This window comes from Daphnia pulicaria, chromosome 4 (assembly GCF_021234035.1).
Source record: "Daphnia pulicaria isolate SC F1-1A chromosome 4, SC_F0-13Bv2, whole genome shotgun sequence".
Classification (NCBI taxonomy): Eukaryota; Metazoa; Arthropoda; class Branchiopoda; order Diplostraca; family Daphniidae; genus Daphnia; species Daphnia pulicaria.
The window spans coordinates 15,139,551-15,162,277 of NC_060916.1; the positions used below are offsets into that span (position 1 = coordinate 15,139,551).

Genomic DNA, 22,727 nt, shown 5'->3' on the forward strand with positions numbered 1-22,727 from the left:
CGGCCGACTCGGTGGCGGATGAAAGTATAGCCACTACAGAAGGGCGGAATCAACTCCGCCTGCTGCAAAAAAATACAATAAAAACAATTAAAAATGTGGATTGCATTTCGGACTATAACCACATAACAACATCAACTAGGCGGCGAGAAGCGATCAATAATTAACAAATGTGGGAGCCAAATTCTCATTTTGATGAAAACAATTAACTATACGATTCCAAGAAAAGACAACTGGCCTTGGCACGTGATTTAACTTGAGTATTTCTTCGCAGTATAAGAAAAGGACATGGGCAAACAACGAATTCGAGGCTATTCCGGCAACAACAATTCCATGAATGGCATCTTGAGAACGACAAGGTCAAAAGAGGTTGTCCGTCTCATTTTCGTCAGCACCAACAAATCGTTCATTTGGCGAGTGCACTTGGAAGACAGTGAAGGACGTTGGAAGAACGTGACAGGTCGCTGGCGTGTTTCTTCATCTTCATTAGTGTTCCAACGCTTGTTTAACTCGGTCAGATAAAAACTTGGTCGTCGTTAAGGTATGATTTTAGACTACATCGTTAATTTAATCTACGACGTAATTAAATTCCATAGCATTTTTTATCATTTGAGTAACGAATGGGTGATTTTGTTGCTGATGGCCAATTTCTTTGGTGGTAGACCTAATTTTTTGTTTTCTTAGTTTTATAGTCGGAATTGCTTAGACCATTGCTTGCCTTTATATCCCATTTTGGCAAATAAAATGAGCAAAAAAGTGCTGGAAACGGAGAGCTGTTACGAAATGGATTTCACGCAACGTTGCGGAGACAAAGTCGACGTCAGCAAAGACCAGAAAGTCTCTATTATGGTAAAGAAAGTGAAAGTTCCCGTTGGGGGTGAGAATAAAGCCTTGAACTGCACCCACTGCAAAGTGACATGTCAATACCCTGGCAATTCAAACATTTCGACTGAGACTTCTTGCCCATCTTTTGAGATGGAAGACGTGGGGGCTGCCGCACTTTATTCCGATTTTGTCTCCGTAAGTTGGGCGTGCAAGGTGTGTCCCGGCCATTGCCTTGGCGGAGTCCACCAATACGAGGATTTCAAATGGTACTTTACCCAAGAAACGACGAAGTCGATGGAGGACCAGCAGCTGGACGAGGAAGGGATAACGAAGAACTGGAAAGAAAAAATCGAAAAGGAAATTGAAGCCCTCCGTCTCGACGTGCTGGAGATGAAAGCGCTGGCTAATAATCCGCCCACCACCAGTCCCGAAATCGTCCAGGAGATGATCACAACTGAGGAGGACATCAACAAGAAACCTGCTGGTGAAGATGAGAAAATCGTCAAAAGTTTGTTTGAAACTACCATTGAAAATGGGGAAAATGGCAAATCGACAGAGCAGTATGAAATTTCTAATGATGATTATTATTTCAATTAAAATATTAATTTGTGTTTCTATTATATTAATCTAGAATCCCGGAGATTAAACCATTGGAATTCAAACTCGAATTGGGAAACATGATGTGCTCGGGGTATTACCGTGCATTTTTCGGTGGTTCCTTCAATGGGGAAAAAGTTGCCATCAAACGAGTTCGAGCTGATAGAACCAAATTCCATGAAAATGAAGAAAAAATACTTAATAAATTCAATCATCCCAACGTCATTAAACTTTTGCAAATCACGCAGGATGCCAATTATCGGTCGGTTGGTTTGATTGTTCAAATGCGAATAAAGTGTTAACTAATGAGTTTGGTTTTTAAAATCAGATTTTACATCTTTGAACTGGCCGCTGGTACCGTCGATGACTTTTGTTCACGCGATTACAAAGGGAAAATGCCAAGTGATGACGAAGCTCTGAAGCAGATGGCCGCAGGTTTGCTGTACATTCACGGCAAGCGATACGCCCACTCGAACATCAGCCCTTACAGCGTTTTAATTTCATCTTCCGAGCCCGTCCGGTTGATGATTGCCAAATTCGTCTCGTGTGAGCCAACGACTAACACGGGGACCTTTTCGATTGAATATTTCATGGGCGGTAGCGCTGAGGTGTGGATGGCACCGGAACTTTATGATTATTACGATTATTACGATGGTTATACCGACCAACAGCCAGTCAACTCCTTTAGCATTGCCTGCGATACGTGGTCACTTGGATGCCTCTTTTTCTATTTCCTAACGAGAGGAGTTCATCCTTATGGGGATGACGATGAAACCATTACATGGAAAGTTCTGATGAAACAAAAACCTGTCAAACTTGAAGGTAAGTTGTTTGAAGAAAAATTCCTTTTTAAAATCGAAATAATTGAGAAAACCGTTTTCTTCCGTTAGAAGCCATGCAGGCATCGAACCACGAATTGAGTCCAGTTTACGAGTTGATCCATGATATGATCGACCCACAACCGGAAAAAAGAATTTCGCTTGAATCTGTCGTTAAGCGACTAGAGACTGTGTTACCCCCATCTGCAACAGCCTAATTCTCCTACTTCCGCTCAATAATGGGAACTGTCCATCAAAACAGATGAAAATGGACAATTTTATCGCAATTTTATAAAAGTTAAAATAAAAAAAACGAGAACATGATTCGCTAGAGCTGGAAGAAATAATCTAATACAAATTTACAATTAATGAAACAGCAATTACAGCTCTAAATTTTGGATATTGATACTCTTAGGCGCTCTTAGGGTCTATTTTACAATTTCTTATTAATAGATTGGCGCGATTAAGAAAAACAAACACATCCACAACTTATTCACGTGAGTGATGCAAGAATGTAGTATCGTTTTTCTATCAAAATCAATTTTGAGAAAGACAACGATCAACGTTATTGTGTTGTTGTTATACGTAGCAAGATAAACGTTCAAGTATGGATTGAATATTAAAGGTCTAATAACCTTCATGTTCGGCGATGGTTGCTCCAGAAACTATATTTAATCGACTCGGTGTCGAATCGAAGGGATGGAAGTATAGTAGAGCCACGATGGAAGGGCGGAATATACACTCCGCATGCTGCAAAAATACAATAAAACAATTACTATTAACGTAGATTGCATCGACATTACGTATTCGCGCTATAACGACAAAGCAAAACCAACGAGTAAGCGACGAGTAGCGATCAATAATTAACAATAGTGGAAGCCAAATTCCCAATTTGATGAAAAACAAAATCAAACTATCGATTCCAAGAAAAGGCATGTGTTTGCATACGTGGCATACTTTTTAAAAAAAAATTAAAGACACGGGAAAAGGACGAACAAGGTTGTCGCGGCAACAACAATTCTATGAATGGCATAGGCCTACGACAAGGTCAAAAGACGTTATTTGTCCGTCTCATTTCGGCAGCACCATTTAACTCATTCATTTTGGCGAGTGCAATTGGAAGACAACGGGTGTGACAGGCCGCTGATGACGTGTTTCTTCATTTAGTGTTGCTGCGCTCGTTCAACTCGGTCAGATAAAAACTTGGTCGTTGTAAAGGTATGATTTTAGATATTACATTGTTAATTTAATCTATGACGTAAATGAATTCCACAGCCCAGTATTTAAAAAAAAATTAGAATAACGATGGTAGGGTTTGTTACCAAACGTTGATATGGCCAATTCTTACCATTTCTGGTGGTAATTTCTGATTTTTGTTTGTTGGTTACATAGTGGGATTTATAGACAGCGTCACTGATACCATGTATCCCATTTTGGAAAATCAAATGAACTGTCACGAAATCAAAATGGATTCTACCCAACGTAACGGAGTCGACGTCGACAGAGACCAGCAAGTACCTATGATGAAGAAAGTGAAAGTTCCCGTTATTGGAGGTGAGAATAGAGCTTTGAACTGCACCAACTGCAAAGTGACGTGTCTTTACCCTGGCAATTCAAACATTTCGACCGTCGAGTCTTCTTCCTGCCCGGCCTTTGAGATGGAAGACGTGGGGGCAGCCGCACTGGATTCCGATTTTGTCTTCGTAAGTTGGGCGTGTAAAGTGTGTCCCGGCCATTGCCTTGGCGGAGTCCACCAATACGAGGATTTCAAATGGTACTTTACCCAAGAAACGACGGACTCGATGGAGAACCAGCAGCTGGACGAGGAAGGGATAACGAAGAACTGGAAAAAGAAAATCGAAAAGGCATTAGAAGAGATCACCCAACGTCTCGATGTGATGGAGATGAAAGCGCTGGCTAATAATCCGCCCACCACCAAGCCCGAAAACATCCAGGAAATGATGACATCAACTGAGGAGGACAACAAGAAACCTGTTGGTGAAGATGAGAAAATAATCAAGAGTTTGTGCGAAATCACGGCGAAAGACAACCAATCGACAGAGCAGTAATATAACCTTTTCAAATGCAGATTATGTTTTTAAGTGAGCCTGCAATAAGTGCGTTATGTTCATTTTTATTTGAAATATTTGATAGAATCTCGGCGGAGAAAAGACCATGGGAAGCCAAGCGCGATAGGACAAATTTTATATGCTGGGGATCTTTCTCTGCAGTTTTCCGTAGTTCCTTCAATGGGGAAGAAGTTGCCGTCAAGCGAGTTGAAGTTAAAGGTTTAACCCCATTCCACGAAAAGGTAGAAAAAGTACTTGGACAACTTGATCATCCCAACGTCATCAAACTTTTGCAAGTCACGCAAAATGTCGATTATCGGTCAGTTGATTTGATTGTTCAAATGCGATTAAGTAGTTTACTAATTTGAATTTTTAAAAATCAGATATTACGTCTTTGAACTGGCCGCTGGGACCGTCGATAACTTTTGCTACCGCAATTACGATGGGAAAATGCCTAGTGATGAAGAAGCCCTGAAGCAGATGGCCGCAGGTTTGCTGTACATTCACGGCAAACGATTTGCCCACCTCAACATCAAACCTTCCAGCATTTTCATTTCAACATCCGAGCCTGTCCGGTTGATGATCGCCAAATTCGGCTTGTGTGAGCCAACGACGGATGCGGGAACATTTTCGATTGGATGTGACACCGGAAGCGGCGAATTCGGGTGGATGGCACCGGAAATTTTTGAATATTTCGATCATTTCGATGCTGATAGCGACGATGATGATGAGGAAGAACCAGTCAACACCTTTAGCATCACGTGCGATACGTGGTCACTTGGTTGCCTCTTTTTCTACTTTTTGAAGAGAGGAATTCATCCTTTTGGAAAAAACAATCGAGTCATTCGACGGAACATTGCAGCGGAAGAAAGTCCTCCCAAGCTTGAAAGTAAGTTTTTTAGTAAAATTCCTTTTAAAAGTCAAAATAATAAAACTGTTTTCTTACGTTAGAAGCCATACGGACATCAAACAAGGAATTGAGTCCAGTTTACGAGTTGATTCGTGATATGATTGAGACTGAACCGGGAAAAAGAATTTCACTGGGAACCGTAGTCAAGAGACTAGAGAATTTGTTCCCCCCATCTGCAACGGCCTAATTCTCCTACGGACGCTCATTGTAAATATTTTCAATGATGGGAACTTTCCAGCAATACAAATGAAAATGATAAATTTAATCAATACAAAAAATTAAAAATATGATTTGCAAGAGCTGGAAGAAACCAGGTTAATTTACCTTCATGCTCGGTGTGATAAGCAACTGTTCAATCGACTCGATGGAGCAATTCCCAGAATTCCACCTGCTGTGACACAAACACAATAAAACCATTACTAACACGATTATCATCAAATCATTTTACGACACGAAGAAAATCAATTATAAGCGGCTATGGACGATCAATAACATGTCAACCTTTTGAGTCGTCACAGTCAAGTGTTGAAATTGCACTGAGCATTCGCCAGTGCCTATACCCATTTTGACTTTAGCTATCCCCTGAAAAATGAGTCAAAGGACTGTGGGTAAAATCCCACGTGACAACACAAAATATTTGTGAGGTTGAGCAGGCAATTGTTAGATCGAATCCCTAGCTGGTAAACACATAACATTCAATAACTGATAGGCAAGGAAATGATGAAGTAATACCTAATAAGATGAGACACTTTGGATTTCTCCCACGGTTGAGAATAGTAGGGAAGACTGAACACAGCATTATCGCTGAGAGAATACTTTTGCAGTACATTCCGCAGCAAATTGAATTAGCTGCGATTTCAAGGAAAGACAATCAAGCAATGTTTCAGGAATCCACAGGCTCTTAGAACATCATCAAGTACCGGGTGGGTGCAAACCCATGAAATCATTGTAGTAACCTGAATATAAAGATTAAAGAGATTGTTAGAATAAAATTAGATAAGCAACACCTTTTGACACTAATCTAACCAACATACCAAAAATTCATCATCAAAATCATTTAAGCAAGTAAACTCTATTTAGTGTAGTACAGTGTTGGCCACCCAGCACCCCAACAGCCATAACTAGTTATTATACACAAGCACCAAAAAAGGATATAGCAGCTACTGCTATATCAGGAGAATATCTAGCCGCAATCACAACACAGAGAGCAAAATCGCCAAACTAATAATCACCTGATAAAACAAGGTCCATAAAACAAACAATTCAGCAACAAACCATGTGCTTGTCTTGTGGGGAAAATCGCGAAGCAGACGAATTACCATTACCGTAGGTTTTCAGGTTACCATGGTTACAACTTTAGCTAGGTCAATCCAGCCCAGTCGAACCAAAAATTCAAAATAACTAGTATTCAACAAGTTGGCCTAATTTCAAGTAATAATTAACTAAATCCGATTCCGAATGAAAAGAACTGACCTTGGTATGTATTGCTTAAATATTTCTTCGTAATAAAAATATGAGATGGGAAAACAACGAACAAAAGGTTATTCCGGCAAGTACAATTTCGCTATAATGACGTCTGAGAATTACAAGGTCAGAGGAGGTTGTCTGTCTCGTTTTGTCAGCACCAAAACTTGTCATTTGTCGAGTGTACTTGGAAGCCAACGGACGTGACAGGTCGCTGATGACGTGTTTCTTCATTAGTGTTGTTATACTCGGAAAAAGATAAAACTTGGTCGTTATAAAGGTAAGCTCAGATTGCATCACTATTGTAATGTATGTAGGAGCTCAGTATTTTTTAAATTTTAATTTGAATAACGATGGGTGGGTTTGTTACAAAACGCTGATGGCCAATTTCTCAATTTCTTACCATTTCTGATTTTGGTTTGTTCGTTTTAGACCAGCGTCACTAATACCATATCCATTTTTGGTAAAAAAGCAAAGAAGTGCTAGACACGAAGAGCTGTCCCGAAATCAAAATGGATTCCGTGCAACGTTGCGGAGATAAAGTCGACGTCAGCAAAGACCAACAGCAAGTGGTGCCTACGATGAATAAAGTGAAAGTTCCCATTGGAGATCAGCAGAATAAAGCTTTGAACTGCACCAACTGCAAAGTGACGTGTCAATACCCTTGCCATTCAAACATTTCGACCGCCGAGTCTTCCTGCCCAGCTTTTGAGATGGAAGACGTGGGGGCAGCCGCACTTGATTCCGATTTTGTCTTCGTAAGTTGGGCGTGTAAAGTGTGTCCCGGCCTTTGCCTTGGCGGAGTCCACAAATACGAGGACTTCAAATGGGACTTTGTCCAAGAAACGACGAACTCGATGGAGGATCAGCAGGACCAGCAGCTGGACGAGGATGGGATAACGAAGAACTGGAGAAAGAAAATCGAAAAGGCATTAGAAGAGATCACCCAACGTCTCGATGTGATGGAGATGAAAGTGCTGGCTAATAATCCGCCCAACACTTGGCCCGAAAACGTCCAGGAGATGATGACATCAACTGAGGAGGACAACAAGAAACCTGTTGGTGAAGATGAGAAAATCACGGCGAAAGACAACCAATCGACGGAGCAGTAATAAAACCATTTCAAATGAAGATTATGTTTTTTTAAGTGAGCCTGCAATAAGTGCGTTCTGTTCATTTTTATTTGAAATAATTGATAGAATCTCGGCGGAGAAAAGACCATGGGAATCCAAGCACGATCAGACAAATTTTATATGCTCGGGAGAATTCTTTGATCTTTTCCGTAGTTCCTTCAATGGGGAAAAAGTTGCCGTCAAGCGAGTTGAAGTTGAAGGTTTAACCCCATTCGACGAAAAGGTAGAAAAAGTACTTGGACAACTCGATCATCCCAACGTCATCAAACTTTTGCTAGTCACGCAGAATGTCGATTATCGCCTTTTTAGGTTGGTTGGTTTGATTTATCACATGTAGATGGTTTACTCGGGGTTTACTAATGACATTTTTAAAAATCAGATATTACGTCTTTGAACTGGCAGGTGGGACCGTCGATAACTTTTGCTACCGCTATTACGATGGGGAAATGCCAAGCGATGAAGAAGCCCTGAAGCAGATGGCCGCAGGTTTGCTGTACATTCACGACAAGCGATTCGCCCACCTGAACATCAAACCTTCCAGCATTTTCATTTCAACATCTGAGCCCGTCCGGTTGATGATCGCCAAATTCGGCTTGTGTGAGCAAACGACGGATGCGGGAACATTTTCGATTGGATGTGACAACGGAAGCGGCGAATTCGGGTGGATGGCACCAGAAATTTTTGAATATTTCGATCATCTCGATGCTGATAGCGACGATGATGATGAGGAAGAACCAGTCAACACCTTTAGCATCGCGTGCGATACGTGGTCACTGGGATGCCTCTTCTTCTACTTTCTGAAGAGAGGAATTCATCCTTTTGGAAAAAACAATCGAGTCATTCGATGGAACATTGCAGCGGAAGAAAGTCCTGCCAAGCTTGAAAGTAAGTTTTCCAGTAAAATTCCTTTTAAAAGTCAAGATAATAAAACCGTTTTCTTACGTTAGAAGCCATACGGACATCAAACAAGGAATTGAGTCCAGTTTACGAGTTGATTCGTGACATGATCGAGACCGAACCGGGAAAAAGAATTTCACTGGGAAATGTCGTCAAGCGACTAGAGACTTTGTTCCCACCATCGGCAACGAGCTACGACAACAAAGACAGAAAAGACGATCAAGCAACGCTAGATGGTGACGATGAGTAATCGCACAAGTCAATTAGTACAAGTCAAGATATTGAAATGTGTTAATTATTAGGCCCTATTGAATGTCGGAATAGTAATCTACCGCAAATATAAGATGTACAAATAACACTGCACTAAATTTTGCAACTTGATCATTAACCAAGTCCAACTTATTCATTAAATGCAGCAGTGTAATTTGTATTAAAATCAAAAGTTAAAAAGCAATACAATCAACATAATAGGAAATGAAATAGACTTTTTGCCAAAGTCGGCAACGATTGTCTATAATGACGCAGCTAGAACCTAAGCGTGTACATGATCCTCCACTTCCGGCTCGGCTTCTTTTTCCGTTTTCTTGACACTGTCAGTTTTCTTGACATGTTTATCTTTCTCGACGAATTCAAGTACCTTGCCAAGGGCTTTAATATTATCTTCATGTAAAGCTTCAAGTTCTTGAAGTTTCTTCTGGTGTTCGGCTTGCAGTTGGTGGGTGTGTTGATCGAGCTCCTCTTGTCGCTTGCGCAAGTTGTCCTCCATCGCTTTCACCTGTTGAACTCGAATGTCCATTTCCGCGGCGCGCATCTTCAACATTTCCATTTCAACAGCTGCAATTCAACATCATGAAAACGTCAGAGCGCAAGTCAGACACAATTGACATGATAATATAGATTTAATTTACCGTGCTCGTCAACAGGATCGGTCGTTGCAGTTACAGAGAAAACCAGGGCGACCAAAGCCAAGATGCTCAAAACCTGTGCAAAATATAAATAATTCGGTGCCAATAATTTAGAAATTAATTTAAAAAAATTTTTACCTTAAAAGTCATGATGAAATTATTACAGAGGTTGTTGACTGTTTTGATGATCAAAATAATCTGTACAATTAACTCGCATCGACAGCGGCTTTTATAGCGGAGAACTGTCCGGGAATGATGTCATACTGACGTGGCTGTTGGCCACTGGCGTCTTAACGACACGATTTGGGCAGGTGGTTTCATATTTTAGCAACATGAACTAGCGACAGGGCTCAGGTGTATACAATGCTCACAATAAAATCAAATATCTCGTACGTGACTTACTATTAGTTGAATCGATTCAATTACATCAATAGAACACAAAACTTGACTTCCAATTTCATATATTCGGTTTGCACTGGTTAACACTGGAAAATCACACGTAATTCATTTGCCTAGCTGTGCTGAGTTTACTTTACTTTCTGCTCTAAAGGTCATGATACTTGCAAAAAGGATCATATTAAAACTTGATAAAAGAAACGACCGATAATAAAATTCTTTTAAAGAACTAATTGTATTTTGAAAAGAGAAAGAAAAGAAACAATCAGCAAATAAAACGGGGGAGAAATTAGATTTCAATTCCGTATTAGTGCTTAAATGCGGATCCCTGAGGGAATGGTTTTAATTCTTGGGGGAGATTCCATTGACGAGGACGGCCAAAGCGCCCTTCCAGGAGGCCAAATCATCAGAGGAGACACCGCTGGCACCCAAAGAGTCCATCAGAAGGCGGCCAAAGTCCTGAAATTATAACAAGTACAGAGTTAATTTGGCTAATACTAATAAATACACCTCGGCAGCTTATCTCACCTCCCAAGCGCTGCGGGGGATGCTACGGGCGGTGTGAGTGTAGCGCATGTAGTTGACGTTGCCCAACAGTTGGAGTTTGTCGTCCATGGCCGAGACGATCGTGTCCAGGCGGTCGGCAACCAAAGCGACTTGTTTATTGAACTCGACATCGCCAGTTAAAGAATCAACGGCGACTTTGCCGAACTTGGCAAAGTATTTCTGGATGCGGGGAGTCTCCTTGAAGAGCCTTATTTAATCAAAGAGTTGTTGTTTAATTAAACAGAATACGCCCAGTGAATTAAATTATAAATCTCACTTGATCATGATGGCAGAGACCATAGCGTTGCGTCCACCTCTGACGTTCTCCCAGCTCCTCTGGACGTCACGGATTTGGTGGGCAGACAATTTGGTCTGGGGATCAGCCAAATCGTCGGGGTTCCTATCAAGTTAAATGCATTAAATCAGCGTTCTTAGCCAGCGATATTGAGAATAATTACTTGAGGGTCTTGGAGATACCAGCAACCAAAGCGGCGATTCCGTTCTTCCAGGCTTGTTGGGCCTCAGAGTTGAAGGTGCTGCCCAACTCTTCAGCGAGGACTTCCTCCAGGATGGCACCGAATTGCTATTACAATTTGAATTAAAATCGTTTAATTATGTCCTGATTAGAAATCGTTTTTACTGAAATCAACCTCGAACATGATGGGGGTAGCACTACGGGGCTGATGGGCAGCTCCGAGAGCGTTGAGTTGGCCGGCCATCAGCTCCTGGCTGGACAGGGACTGGATGGCGACGTTCAAACCGGCCAAAATGGTGTAAGCCTGGGCCAAGAAGTTTCCGTTGCTCATCAGCTCGTTCTGGGGCACATTGGCGAACTTGGTGAACATTTTCTGGTATTCGGGGTGAGCCTTGACGAAGCGGAAGAGAATCTGAGGGGCGACATCTCCGTCTCTCTTGGCCTGGTCCCAGGTCTTGCGGATGACACTGCGGTCGTGGGAGCTCAGGATGCCTTCCTCTCCTTCATCGGCAGAGACGGTGGTGACGGCAGTGGTGACGGTGGTGACAGTGGTACCAGGCTGGCAGAACATTTTAAAAGAATTATGAAACATCAACTTAATTAATTGAATTTGACTTACCGCGTAAGAGCAAGCGCTGGCGAAGGCGATGACGCCAAAGAGAAGGGCTAACTTGAAAGCCATTTTGAAGCGATTGGAGAAGTTTTAGCGCTGGGAATATCAGTCAGCTAAGTGATGCTCTTCCCAGCATTTCCAGTTGTCTTTTATAGTAGCAGCTGGGCTCGAAACACACAAACGCAAGCAGCGGCTCACGTGATGTTTACCATGCAAACGAGTTCGGTAAGCCTAGACTTTGACATTTGAACTGTTCTCAATCACCAAGTCATCCCGTTTTTACTAGGATATTCTTCGGGGCGAATATGGAGATGGACGGACGTGATGTCCGTCACGTATTGTTTCTTCTCAACTGTTGCCGGTTGCAAAGTTTCCTGATTGGGCATTTTTCCAATGCTTCCTTTGTTGAGCTAGTTTAATTTAAAGATTAAAATCGTTTTAAAATTAATTTTAAGATATTCTAAATAGCCACACGAAACCAGCAATATGTTTTGCGAAATTAAATTCTGGGTACACGGCGAAATACCTGAATTGTTTAAATGAAAATTTGATTTAATTAAAAATATGAATTCGAAATGCATTTGAAAATGTTGAGAGAAAAATGACTTGATTCCCTATCATTTCTTACTAGATAAATTTTAAAGGGCTTGAGTCTAATGCAATTAGGCTTACGTGACGCTGGTCCCGTTTTGAACATGTTACACGAGTTGCAAGTCTAACTAATGGGTATCGCGTGACATTTGACTAGTTCAGGATCATAAAAAGGGCCAATCTACGAGATATTTTGCTTTGTGGGATCGACAAGGCCAAGGAAGTTCAAAAGTCATGTGAGTCCTCCATTTACTTGTGCTCAGTTGCTCACTGCGATTTAGTTGACCAAGTCTTCAGCAAATGTTTACATCTGGTCCAATTGATTCCTTTTAGAGCATTCCGTTCCAAATAAATAAGCGCACGTGCCCAATGTCAGGACAACATCTAGTTTGAACTAGTTTCTAACAGTTTGTTTACTACGGGTCGCCATAATTCGTCATCGTCATCGTCATCGTCATCGTCTTTTAGGGACTAAACTGCGGAATGTGTTGTGGAAATCATGAATCGGCCACCAGAGGGAGCCGCTTGACTTCTACTTGGCATTTCGAACAACCACTACAGTTTTTTGTGGTTCGAACATGGTAGTACAAATATCTTTGAATGTCTAGCTCTAGCGTAATGCTAATGCAATTGGTGTAATGCATTAAATACTTAAAACTATATATTGACATTATGACTTATGAGTGCGATGATGTGATCCGTTCAAGATAAAATACGTGGTGCTTAGTTATTATATTTTCATGTCACCTCTGGAAAATTATCTCTTTAATTTGATAGGAGAATACCTTGAATTTATATACGACTATATATTTATATATAACATTATATTGTTACATTATATGTTAAAATATATATAATTATATGCAATATTATATAACCGCATATAATAATATTTGATATCACATGTTTTCATGGACGTGACCGTTCTACGTGCATATACGACTTTATATATTTATATATAACATTATATATTAAAATATATATAATTATATGCAATAATATTTAACCGCATATAATCATATTTAATATCACATGCTTTGATGGACTTGACCGTTCTATGTGCTTCCGTATCTTGTGTACCCTCTTATATAAACGTATACACATGTATATGACCCTATTTTATTTGCGAAATCCTAATTATAATTAGATTCTCAGAGGTTCTGATTGAAGCGTGGTTTTCTAACTTGTTAAAGGATGTCTAGTTATCTACGACAATCCGCCGACTATTTTTTCGGAATTAACGTCTATTTTTATTTTTAACGTTAGTTTGATGTTTTCTATGCGTGAATGTTTCAGAATACAGGAACATTTTCTTAATTTTTTTGCATATAAAAATTCGATTTAATTCATTATTGCCTATTTTTAAAATAAAACAAGCATAAAAATCTAGATAAACTTGCACAACTTTAGCCTATGACTATTTGAAATCCAGTGGTGCCCCCTGGTGGCATCCACAGCGGATCCCGCATTTTAGCCCCCTATGGGCAGACTATGACGATGACGATGACGATGACGAATTATGGCGACCCGTTTACTACGCAAAAAAAATTCAACGGAATTATTATACCTGCTGATACTCATCACCGTCGTTCATAGGTGTCGGTGACTTTGGGACCCAAAAGTACGGTCATATTCCTAACTAAGAAATAAGGAATATTAAGCAATTAAAGTAAATGCTGTTTGCCTATTAAGTTTACATGTTTGGCTGCAACATGGTGAAATATTTCCATCGCCAGTTCCAACAGGTTCCAAATTTTCGGAACAATAACAATGGTATCAAAGTTTTTCGGTCGTCTGCTAGCAAAAAAGGATAACGTGTCTGTGTGTCACCATAAATATCGTGAATCACTTGCACAAATTTAATAAAACTTACGTCAAAAGAACTGAAAACTTATTTGGGTGTTACTAAAACGCGAAGCGAAACGGCGGAACGCGAAACTCCTAAAACGCGAAACAGTGGTGCGAAACGGTCCCAAAAATTTTCGGGACCGTTTCGCAGTTTAGGCGCTAGAGGTCTTACTAAAATGTGAAACCGTAGACGCGAAACAGTCGACGTCAGTGCATTACTGCATTGTAAAAGTAGTCGTTAAAAAAAATTGAAAGTAACTTATTTTTTGAATTTATTTATTTAAAGACGAGAATATAATTCAAAAATTTCCGTGTATTTAAAATTCTTCCGTTTCCAGAAGTGCATATTACTGTTCTACACAACAATTATTCATTATGATTCTTATTATTGATTATGACAATTATGATTCTAGCCTTCTAGGTTATCACTTCTCAGCTTACAGTAATGGCACACTACCAATGTGTGTAGTTGCATGTAGAGGTCATTCATGGTCCTGTTAAAGCACAAAGTAAGTTAAAATATTTCATGCATAAGTTTCAAAAGTTGTATAACTGTTTGCGCGTGTATTTTCTTCGTTGCTAAAGTTGCGTGAAGCGTTTGCTTTGGAAAGCCGGACGACCATAAATATTTACTGGCGATTACGTAGAAAATCGAGCACAGGGCACGATACATTTTTTTTTAATGCTAAGGTTGACATTCTGGGTCAAATCTCACTTGAACGACATTTTTATCGAAAAACGAAGTAGAATTGTCTTTTTCAACCGAATATAGCATTTTAAAACTTAACATCTTTCCGCCTTTTTATCTGAGATGGAATCTCGTTCCGTTATTTCATCATTCATGACATCGCAAGTAGCGTCAGCAGGAGGGAAATCTTTTCTCGTTCAGTTTAGATTGAAAAAACAAAACAAAAACGAAGCTCTTTACATTTTCATAAAGCTGAACGGTACGCTAAAGCATTTGCGTGCCATACGTGAAAGCCGATGAAAGCTGGAATGGAAAATTGTTGAAATGTGTCCTTAGTGCCTGGCAATTTGTTCATTTTTTTGTCTGCTTTTAAAGGAAAGTAGAGGAAAAAGAGAATTTATACTGACACTGTCACATATTGGCGTGGACGAATGGATTAGATTGTTAACGAATCACGCACGTCCGCCATATATGGCGTAACTAAGCGTCCCTATCGTCTCCTCGGGTGCGACGTGTGAAATTGATCAAACAGATATAAACCATTTCTTTTTGTTTTCATAGAAAACATACTTGTGTATTATCACGCGCCTTCTCTCAACGCAAACGAAAAATATTACTACATGTTCCGATTTTGTCTTCACCTTCGAATTTTGTCTTATTATTGGCCGACTTCCCTAGACATCAGGGTCCTTGGGAACAAACTTGAGGAATCCTCCTCTCTCAATTGCGTAGCATAGAAAGGAAGTTGTAACCGCAAAGACAGATTCGTTTTAGAGGCTCTTTTTTTTATCTTGATTTAATTCGTTCGGATTCGTTCGGAAGTTGTAAGGAGCGGTTTTAAGTAGTTGGGGGCGTGGTAGTAAGGGCGTTCAGAAATTTAAAAACAGGAAATTTTTTATATTTCAAAAATCAAAGGTTTCGCAAATGGTTTCGCACTTTAGGATGCCCTTAGGCCATTGGACCCGCGAAACGGTCCCCAATTTTTGGGACCGTTTCGCACCACTGTTTCGCGTTTTAGGAGTTTCGCGTTCCGCCGTTTCGCTTCGCGTTTTAGTAACACCCAACTTATTTATACATACCATTTCTGTTTAAAGCACGGATAGATGGCTGTTACGAAATATTTGACTGCAAAATTTTACAAATGGAGTTGGGGTGCTGTGGCCTGTGGGTTTGATGGCTGGCACGGCAGGGTGACGAGATAATTATAACTTAAGTTCACTTTCAGATTTAAAATTTAAACATCTTAGTTGAGTAAATTGTTGACGTTCTGTTTTCCAATAATACGGGTTTACTATTTGATTACGTTGTTCTTTTCGTGTGATGATCAAAGTTTTTCTCCCTCGTGTCAGCCATTTTTGTGGGTAGTAGGGGAGGGGGGATAATTATTCAAAATGGCCGCTCCTTACTCACCCCCTTTTTTCTTTTCCCCTCATTCTCCCGCCATTTCAGCTCACCTGTCCATGCTCCTGTCTACCTAGTCGGCTAGTCTCATTTACATTGCGGCTGCCGCGCGGTTAAGAAGCAGTGAAGTCGAGTCTTATAAACTTGGTTGTTACAATTTATTGTGTTTTTAACTGTTTATTCGGTTAAAATCGCTAAAAATATTGTTGTCATTTTGGTCTAGTGTTGGCAGTGGCACGTTCCAGCAGTCTGTGGTATGTTATTTCCCTTTACTACCCTTAGACTCGTTAATAATTTAATAGTTTCCCTTTTGTTTGAATCGACCTTAATTGAATACCATGATACCATGTTGAGAATTGATCAAAAAGAATTATGCTTGGTAAAAATTACATTGGGACTATGCATAATGTGTTGACTTTGATATGCTCGAGATTTCCCATTTTATTCAAGGCAGAGAGATCACGAGTAAACTCAGTAAAGATTCTGAAGTAGCTTAATTGGTAGAGTTCGAGATGTTAAGATGTAAGAAAACTTTGGTGTAAATATTCAAAACTGCTAGCTATGCTTGCCCAGTTTTCAAAAGCTTTTGTTGTATGATTCTCAGATTGCAACTAGTGAAAAATGAGATGTAAAAACTTCTGCATAAATTTTGTAACAATAATTCTGTGAAGCTGTGTAATGAATCTTTCTTTGAAATTTCCTACAGGATTTGGTGAATTCCAGGTATTAAACTACTGTGATGTATACTCATCCCAATATGTTATGAGTTCAGCAACATCAATTGTCATTAAAGAACAGTGTGGGGTACCTGATTTTATTTACCAATTCATTACAAGTGTATGTACACACATCAAAAAATAATTTGTTCATTTTCCTTGTTTCTAATAGATCAATATAACTTTTCATCAACATAACTAAGATTTGAGTAGAATGTTGTGCAGACTTGAAGGAACAGCACACGTTTTACCAAAATTTGAATTACAGATCGACTTAAAAAACGCCCTCGCCCAGAGCTCCAGTATCTCGTGGTGTGCAGCTACATCCAGCTGCGACGTTGGTGGAGATGATCTTTTCAGGTAGGCCGGTCGTCGGATTCCTAATGGAAACCCGTAGATTCGTCATCAGCTGTTTGCAACTGCCTCCTGTCCCGCTACAGTTTTCATTTTTGCAGGCTCCTGAACAAACAATTTCGTTGATGGCGACCACAACGTTTCCCAGTGGATGATTTTTTTCTACAGGTTTGTTTTCCACTTCAAAAGGACAAACAGTTTGGGGGTGTCGGCCGAGTTCCTGCAGTTCGTCCAAGATGGAAACGGTACGAAATTCCATGAGTTGATCAGAGCCATTTGGGATTCCAGCGCATGGTAGGACCCAGAAAGTGGCCGAGAAGATGCAAAAGGTAACTAAAAAGAACAAATTTTGTATCGACATTGCAATAACTTTAAGTACTGGGAGTAATTCTGAGCAGTAACTGAGTCAGGAGTTGTGATGAATTCAGCTCTCGAATCCACAGTCTTTATATGAGAATGGAAGACGTCAATTGCAAAAGGTTCAGGGATGTAAGTGTCCGCATTAATCAAGTGTTGTTTAGTAATTGTTAGAGGTTTCTACAAATTATTCTTTTACGTTCGATAATGCCCAGTCTCAATTTTCCCGAATTTTCCGTTAGTTTGGTGACGCGCGTTGCGTCATTCTACGTCCCCAAACAACAATCGTTATTTGCCTTTTCGACAGGATTCCAGTAGTACTGCACTTAAAAATTTATCCGCTTATTGATCACCGCATAACATAAACCGGTTGTGGTTTCGGAAGGAACTTGACTTGTGAGTGCGCTCGTACTGGGGAGAGCAGGCGGAATTCGTGAATCGGTGCGGATGTTGGAAAGTAAAACTGTAAAATAGGATAGCCGTTGCCATGGTTATTGCACCTTGACTTTGCAAAACATACGCACATGATGTGTTTGGCATCCTGTTTGACGTTTCCGTGACGTGTTCTATACTTTTCTACCACATGTTCACCGATATCTGGGCCAGCCTACCGCAGTAATTCAAATTGTATTGCTAGGAAATCGGTTTCGTACGGGAATTAGGAATGAAACACATTTCACCATTGACCCAGATGTACGTTTAAAAAAAAGACAGTGGAGCAACTAATGAATTCCCGACTTAAGTAATTGTGTTTAACCCTTATGAAGAACTAGTTTTAGGGGAAAGAATGCAAGGCAATAGAATTAGTATGTTAGGTTTTCACGATTGGTACTGGAATCCGTCATTTCATGTTTCGCTGTGTGTCAATCTGAGTGCAACTATGAAAATTTGGTATTCGAATATCTGAGGATCCTTCATATCGTTGTTCGAAATGTAACATTAAATGTCATTCATGGTAGTAGACATAGTTCTTCAAAGCGACTACAGAAATTGCATGTTTAATTCAAATTTTTAATTCTCATGTGCATGCATCTGTATCAGCTTAACATTTAAATTAAATAGAAATTTTTCTTTCGCCGCTAGATTGAAAAGACAAGGTGCGCAGCTCCAAGAAGATTCCTGCTCGTTATTTACGTTCTTAGCATTTATTCAGTGGAACGCTAATTGTATTCGAATTGCCTGAAAGTAAAGGAGAGCCCTGGTTCATTTTTGGTCAAAGGCGTGGAATTTTAACCTACCGATTCCTCCGCACAGATCACCTAGAGCCAAGGCATGAGTGGATATCAGCTTCAAGTAAGATAATAGCTTTGCATATTATTAATAATATAGTTGTGGTAAGCTTTGTCTTCCTTCTCTCGCTACGTTTTGAATAGGGAAATGGTTAGGAATTTATCTTGGAAATTGTATTGGAGTAGGCGAGTAGCTAAAGCTATGCTCATAGGAATTTTTATGCGTCTTTGTGCTACGAACCTTTAGCTAGCGAACTAAGTGATGCGCGTTTTTCTCAGTCACACTTTCCTAATATTTCATTTTATTCGGAGCTTCTTATTTTATCTTACGTATTTTCACATCACAACAACTTGTATTCTATCTCCATAGGTCTATAGCTAGGGAAATTTTGCGGTACCTTGATTCATCACTTCTTTGCGGTTTGTTTTGTTTTGAACGGTTTTGTTAGTGCCGGTTCATTAGTGCTGGCTTCTACTTCCGGTGTTGTTTGTCGGCACTGGGATGGTGGCAGACGCTTAAGTGCATTTTCAATGCCATTCCATTGGCCTTGACACTAATAGTCTTCGATATGATTATCAATAATGTTTCTATTTGTCTCAACTTTGTGTTCACAAACGTTTTGATCAGATCCATTATGTTTAACCTGCTGGAATGGATTGTGATGAATTAAAGTAGGGCATGAGACTGAAGACTAAAATGAGAGACGCTATTTAAAGCAATGTTGTTATATGCCCCATTCGCCGAATCAACCGATTTCAATGTTACATGAATAGGAATCTCGTACAGGTAGTTGGTTGAATTTGAGAAATCATTTTGTGTTCAGTCAGGTCGCCTAAAATTTAATCCCCGTGACTCTTTTATCTTTCACCTGTGATTATAATAGGTTTTTCTTACTGGTTCTAAAAAAAAGAAAGAAAAGGAAGGTCGTTGTCGACGTCGAGTGTTGACTTATTTGTTAAATTTGATTTAATTAAGTGAGAGCTGATATGCATTCTTCAACTAATTTTCCCCTTGTAATGTTTCTGTGACTAGATTCATTCATAATGTTGAGATTCTTTGGGACTATCGTTATGTTGAGTTGCAGAAGGAAGACGCATCTATTTCAAGGTAAATTTAAGTTTTTGGAAAACAATATTTTTCTGAGTTTGATAACTTTTGAAAAACAGAATTCGGCTGATTTCCGAGTGAGAACAACCTTCGTTTTCATTCAACTGATGTGGATAATGGTATAATTGGTATATATATTTATTTGTTAATTCGGCACATATTACATTTAAAATTCAATTTGTACATTTTCATAGCTACTCACTGGCAGGGCCACCTACACAAACCAACACACGTTTGCAGGCAGCACGCCAAATTACGAATCACGAATTACTTCATCACGCAGTTGAAACGTCCTCGCCGAGAGCTCCAGTATCTTGTGGTGTGCAGCTACATCCAGCTGCGACGTTAGTGGAGATGATATTTTCTGGTAGGCCGGTCGCAGGATTCCTAATGGAAACCCGTAGATTCGTTATCAGCTGTTTGCAACTGCCTCCTGTCTTGCTACAGTTTTCATTTTTGCAGGCTCCTGAACAAACGAGTTCGTTGATGGCGACGATAACATTTCCCAGTGGATGATCGTTTTCTTCAGTTTTCTTTTCCACTTGGAAAGGACAAACAGTTTGGGGATGTCGGCCGAGTTCCTGCAGTTCGTCCACGATAGAAACGGTGCGAGGCTGTACGAGTTGATCCAAGCCATTTGGATTTCCCAGGCTTGGTATGATCCGGCAATACGCAGCGGAGGTGCAAAAGGTAACCAAAAGCAAGATAGTTTGCATCGACATGGTAGTTTAGTTATTAAATGTACTGGGACTAATTTAGAGTAGTAACTATGAGTTGAGCTCTCAGGAGTTGTGATGAATTCAGTTTCCGAATCCACCGTCTTTATATGAGAATGAAAGACGTCATTTGGAAAATGTGAAAGGATGGAAAGGCCACGCATTGATTTAGCACAGTTTAGTAATTGTTGGAGGTTTTAACGGATTATTCTATTACGTCTGAAAATGTCCGGTCCATTTTCCGTTCCTATGGTGACGCCAGTCGCGTCGTTCTACGTCAGTATTTTTTATCGTGCTTTTTATTAAAGTACGCCCAAACATTTCGTCTTCTCGACGTGTGGCTGTTTCTTTTCCTACAGGATATCCAGCAGTACACGTGTAAATTTCCGTTTGTTATTTCCCGCATAACGTTAAACTTTTTGGGTTTCGGAAGGAAGTGGAGCATTGAGTGCGCTTGAAGGAGGGAAGAACAGGGAAACGCGGAATTTTTGACGGATGTTGGAAAAGTTGGATTTTGAAAGATGGAAAAGCTTATACCACGGTGTATTATCTATTAGAGATAAGCATTTGTTGTTGGTTTCCTGTTTGACATTTCCATATGACGCGTTCTATCGTTCTATCCTTTCTAACCGCACTTTCGTCGGTATCTGTGCCAGCTAACCGCGATTATTCTGATGCTATTGCTTGTTCGGTTTCCTTTTGGAAAAGAATGAAACACATTTCGTCACTGATCCTGATGTACAATCAAAATCGTATTGGAGCCACCGAGCGACTAGAGAATTCCAAAGTTCAGTATGTAGACTAATTGTGTTTAACCTTAACTGGAAAACGTGTTTGTGAGAAAGAACTAGTAAACAACAGTGTTCTTACGGCAAAACAAGTAGTGAATATATCACGTTTTCACGATTATTATTGGAAATCAGATGCCTTTCTAATACTGTGCATACTTGATTTCATCTATTTGACTGAATTTGAATAATTTCTTCCTGCTACCCCTCAAGATGGCGCCTATTTTTAATTTCTTCGCGCAATATAATATTATGATTTCCTTTGTACTTTGTAGGACAGATGTCGAAAGAACGTAGTGGCCCAGTACGTCGCTCTAAGGTAGGACACAGTTGATATTCTTTTTATTTATTGGTTACAACTTTGTTTTTATTGATGGAAAGGCTATAAAAGCCAGGTTTTTGGATGGATCTCTTCGTCGACGTTTAAGGTTTGGCATTGGTCACAAATTGAAGGTTCGTGCAATTTGTGATGCTATTGCAGTTGACAAATTTTAATGGGATTCTGTTTTGGGATGAGTTAGGTTGTAATGGCTAACCCAACAAAGGCTAAGGCTTGGAGTTTCCAAAATTGTTTTAAAAATAATTTTAACCAGTTAACCTGTTGTGGTTTCGGAAGCAACTTGATTTTTGAGTGCGCTCGTACTGGGTAGAAGAGGGAAACGCGGAATCTGTGACGGATGTTGGAAAAGTAGAATTGTGAGATGGGAAAGCCGTTACCATGGTAATAGTTACTTGACTTAACCAAAGGTACGCACATGTTGTGTTTGGCTTCCTGTTTGATATTTCCATGACGCGTTGCATCTCTCCCAACCGCACGTTAATCGATATATGGGCCAGCCTACCGCAGTAATGCAAATTTTGTTTAAATAAAATTGGGTTCCACCTGTCGAGGAATGAAACGTTTTCGCCATTGGCTCAGATGTAAAAAATATTAAACAGTGAATAAAAATTGAATTGAAACAAAAAATAAATAACAGAAATAGGAAGTCCTACATACCACGCATGCGACGGCAAGGTCCAATGAGCTTTACTTGCAGCATTGGAGTAGTGTGTGTGTGTGTTACTACTTTGGTTTTGATGCTGTTAGATTTGCTTTCTTTATTTTTACCTTCTTGTTAATTAAGACATTTTTATTTTTTGGCAGTTTTATGTTGGGACAGTGTCTACATGTAAGAATTGCCTTCCCCCGCTGCTGTGATATTAACGTCATGTGCTTCACTTCATTGTTCCTGTATAACTCTGGGCACTGGATAAAGGGTTCACCTATCAAATTAGTCCAGCGGAAT

General features: G+C 39.9%; 4 protein-coding genes and 3 long non-coding RNA genes across 14 annotated transcripts; 3 read left to right on the plus strand and 4 right to left on the minus strand.

Moving 5' to 3' along the window:
* The first annotated feature begins 141 nt into the window (after nucleotides 1-141).
* LOC124338249 (sensor for unfolded proteins in the ER ire1-like) lies at nucleotides 142-2,516 on the plus strand. The gene is made up of 5 exons (XM_046792343.1): nucleotides 142-538; nucleotides 682-1,382; nucleotides 1,454-1,681; nucleotides 1,748-2,241; nucleotides 2,310-2,516. The coding sequence occupies exons 2-5, from the start codon at nucleotides 742-744 to the stop codon at nucleotides 2,453-2,455; spliced, it is 1,509 nt and encodes a 502-aa protein (XP_046648299.1). The 5' UTR covers nucleotides 142-538; nucleotides 682-741; the 3' UTR covers nucleotides 2,456-2,516.
* On the minus strand, nucleotides 1,215-3,669 carry LOC124338431. Its single transcript, XR_006917830.1, has 3 exons — nucleotides 3,586-3,669; nucleotides 2,873-2,987; nucleotides 1,215-1,303 (listed from the first exon to the last, which is right to left on the minus strand). It is a non-coding gene; the product is annotated as an uncharacterized LOC124338431 (long non-coding RNA).
* On the plus strand, nucleotides 2,915-9,190 carry LOC124338239 (serine/threonine-protein kinase/endoribonuclease IRE1-like). Of its 4 annotated transcripts, XM_046792329.1 has the most exons (6): nucleotides 2,915-3,455; nucleotides 3,630-3,904; nucleotides 7,394-7,788; nucleotides 7,880-8,122; nucleotides 8,193-8,698; nucleotides 8,761-9,190. In XM_046792329.1, the coding sequence occupies exons 2-6, from the start codon at nucleotides 3,659-3,661 to the stop codon at nucleotides 8,958-8,960; spliced, it is 1,590 nt and encodes a 529-aa protein (XP_046648285.1). In that variant the 5' UTR covers nucleotides 2,915-3,455; nucleotides 3,630-3,658; the 3' UTR covers nucleotides 8,961-9,190. The 4 variants fall into 4 exon arrangements, with proteins under 4 accessions (XP_046648285.1, XP_046648288.1, XP_046648287.1 ...); XM_046792332.1 differs by lacking the exon at nucleotides 3,630-3,904 and having other exon boundaries at nucleotides 2,922-3,455; nucleotides 7,113-7,788; XM_046792331.1 differs by lacking the exons at nucleotides 2,915-3,455; nucleotides 3,630-3,904 and adding an exon at nucleotides 6,607-6,693 and having other exon boundaries at nucleotides 7,113-7,788.
* Nucleotides 5,065-6,523, minus strand: LOC124338430. Of its 2 annotated transcripts, XR_006917828.1 has the most exons (6): nucleotides 6,449-6,523; nucleotides 5,949-6,172; nucleotides 5,718-5,893; nucleotides 5,541-5,607; nucleotides 5,253-5,446; nucleotides 5,065-5,126 (listed from the first exon to the last, which is right to left on the minus strand). It is a non-coding gene; the product is annotated as an uncharacterized LOC124338430 (long non-coding RNA). The 2 variants fall into 2 exon arrangements; XR_006917829.1 differs by lacking the exon at nucleotides 5,718-5,893 and having other exon boundaries at nucleotides 5,112-5,126.
* Nucleotides 9,117-9,849, minus strand: LOC124338353 (ribonuclease Y-like). The gene is made up of 3 exons (XM_046792498.1): nucleotides 9,754-9,849; nucleotides 9,619-9,691; nucleotides 9,117-9,544 (listed from the first exon to the last, which is right to left on the minus strand). Exons 1-3 carry the CDS (start codon nucleotides 9,763-9,765, stop codon nucleotides 9,243-9,245), a joined length of 387 nt encoding a protein of 128 aa, XP_046648454.1. The 5' UTR covers nucleotides 9,766-9,849; the 3' UTR covers nucleotides 9,117-9,242.
* Nucleotides 9,850-10,227: 378 nt separating this feature from the next.
* On the minus strand, nucleotides 10,228-16,089 carry LOC124338296. 4 transcript variants are annotated; one of them, XM_046792428.1, is made up of 9 exons: nucleotides 15,852-16,089; nucleotides 13,934-14,030; nucleotides 13,804-13,875; nucleotides 11,652-12,055; nucleotides 11,208-11,591; nucleotides 11,016-11,140; nucleotides 10,835-10,957; nucleotides 10,540-10,765; nucleotides 10,228-10,470 (listed from the first exon to the last, which is right to left on the minus strand). In XM_046792428.1, exons 4-9 carry the CDS (start codon nucleotides 11,712-11,714, stop codon nucleotides 10,354-10,356), a joined length of 1,038 nt encoding a protein of 345 aa, XP_046648384.1. In that variant the 5' UTR covers nucleotides 11,715-12,055; nucleotides 13,804-13,875; nucleotides 13,934-14,030; nucleotides 15,852-16,089; the 3' UTR covers nucleotides 10,228-10,353. The 4 variants fall into 4 exon arrangements, with proteins under 4 accessions (XP_046648384.1, XP_046648385.1, XP_046648386.1 ...); XM_046792429.1 differs by having other exon boundaries at nucleotides 13,934-14,033; XM_046792430.1 differs by having other exon boundaries at nucleotides 13,804-13,871; nucleotides 15,848-16,089.
* Nucleotides 16,090-16,265: 176 nt separating this feature from the next.
* On the plus strand, nucleotides 16,266-18,887 carry LOC124338399. The gene is made up of 5 exons (XR_006917788.1): nucleotides 16,266-16,427; nucleotides 16,880-17,014; nucleotides 17,093-17,249; nucleotides 17,345-17,572; nucleotides 18,684-18,887. It is a non-coding gene; the product is annotated as an uncharacterized LOC124338399 (long non-coding RNA).
* Nucleotides 18,888-22,727: the final 3,840 nt, after the last annotated feature.

Coding starts and splice junctions, on each gene's coding strand:
- LOC124338353 (XM_046792498.1), bottom strand. Junction 9,545..9,618: donor CGATCCTGTTGACGAGCACG/GTAAATTAAATC, acceptor GTTGAATTGCAG/CTGTTGAAATGGAAATGTTG.
- LOC124338249 (XM_046792343.1), top strand. CDS start 742: ATGAGCAAAAAAGTGCTGGAAACGGAGAGCTGTTACGAAATGGATTTC. Junction 1,383..1,453: donor AATGGCAAATCGACAGAGCA/GTATGAAATTTC, acceptor ATATTAATCTAG/AATCCCGGAGATTAAACCAT. Junction 2,242..2,309: donor AAAACCTGTCAAACTTGAAG/GTAAGTTGTTTG, acceptor TTCTTCCGTTAG/AAGCCATGCAGGCATCGAAC.
- LOC124338296 (XM_046792428.1), bottom strand. CDS start 11,714: ATGGCTTTCAAGTTAGCCCTTCTCTTTGGCGTCATCGCCTTCGCCAGC. Junction 11,592..11,651: donor CCAGCGCTTGCTCTTACGCG/GTAAGTCAAATT, acceptor ATGTTCTGCCAG/CCTGGTACCACTGTCACCAC. Junction 10,766..10,834: donor GTCTCTGCCATCATGATCAA/GTGAGATTTATA, acceptor TGATTAAATAAG/GCTCTTCAAGGAGACTCCCC.
- LOC124338239 (XM_046792329.1), top strand. CDS start 3,659: ATGTATCCCATTTTGGAAAATCAAATGAACTGTCACGAAATCAAAATG. Junction 8,123..8,192: donor GTCGATTATCGCCTTTTTAG/GTTGGTTGGTTT, acceptor TTTAAAAATCAG/ATATTACGTCTTTGAACTGG. Junction 8,699..8,760: donor AAGTCCTGCCAAGCTTGAAA/GTAAGTTTTCCA, acceptor TTCTTACGTTAG/AAGCCATACGGACATCAAAC.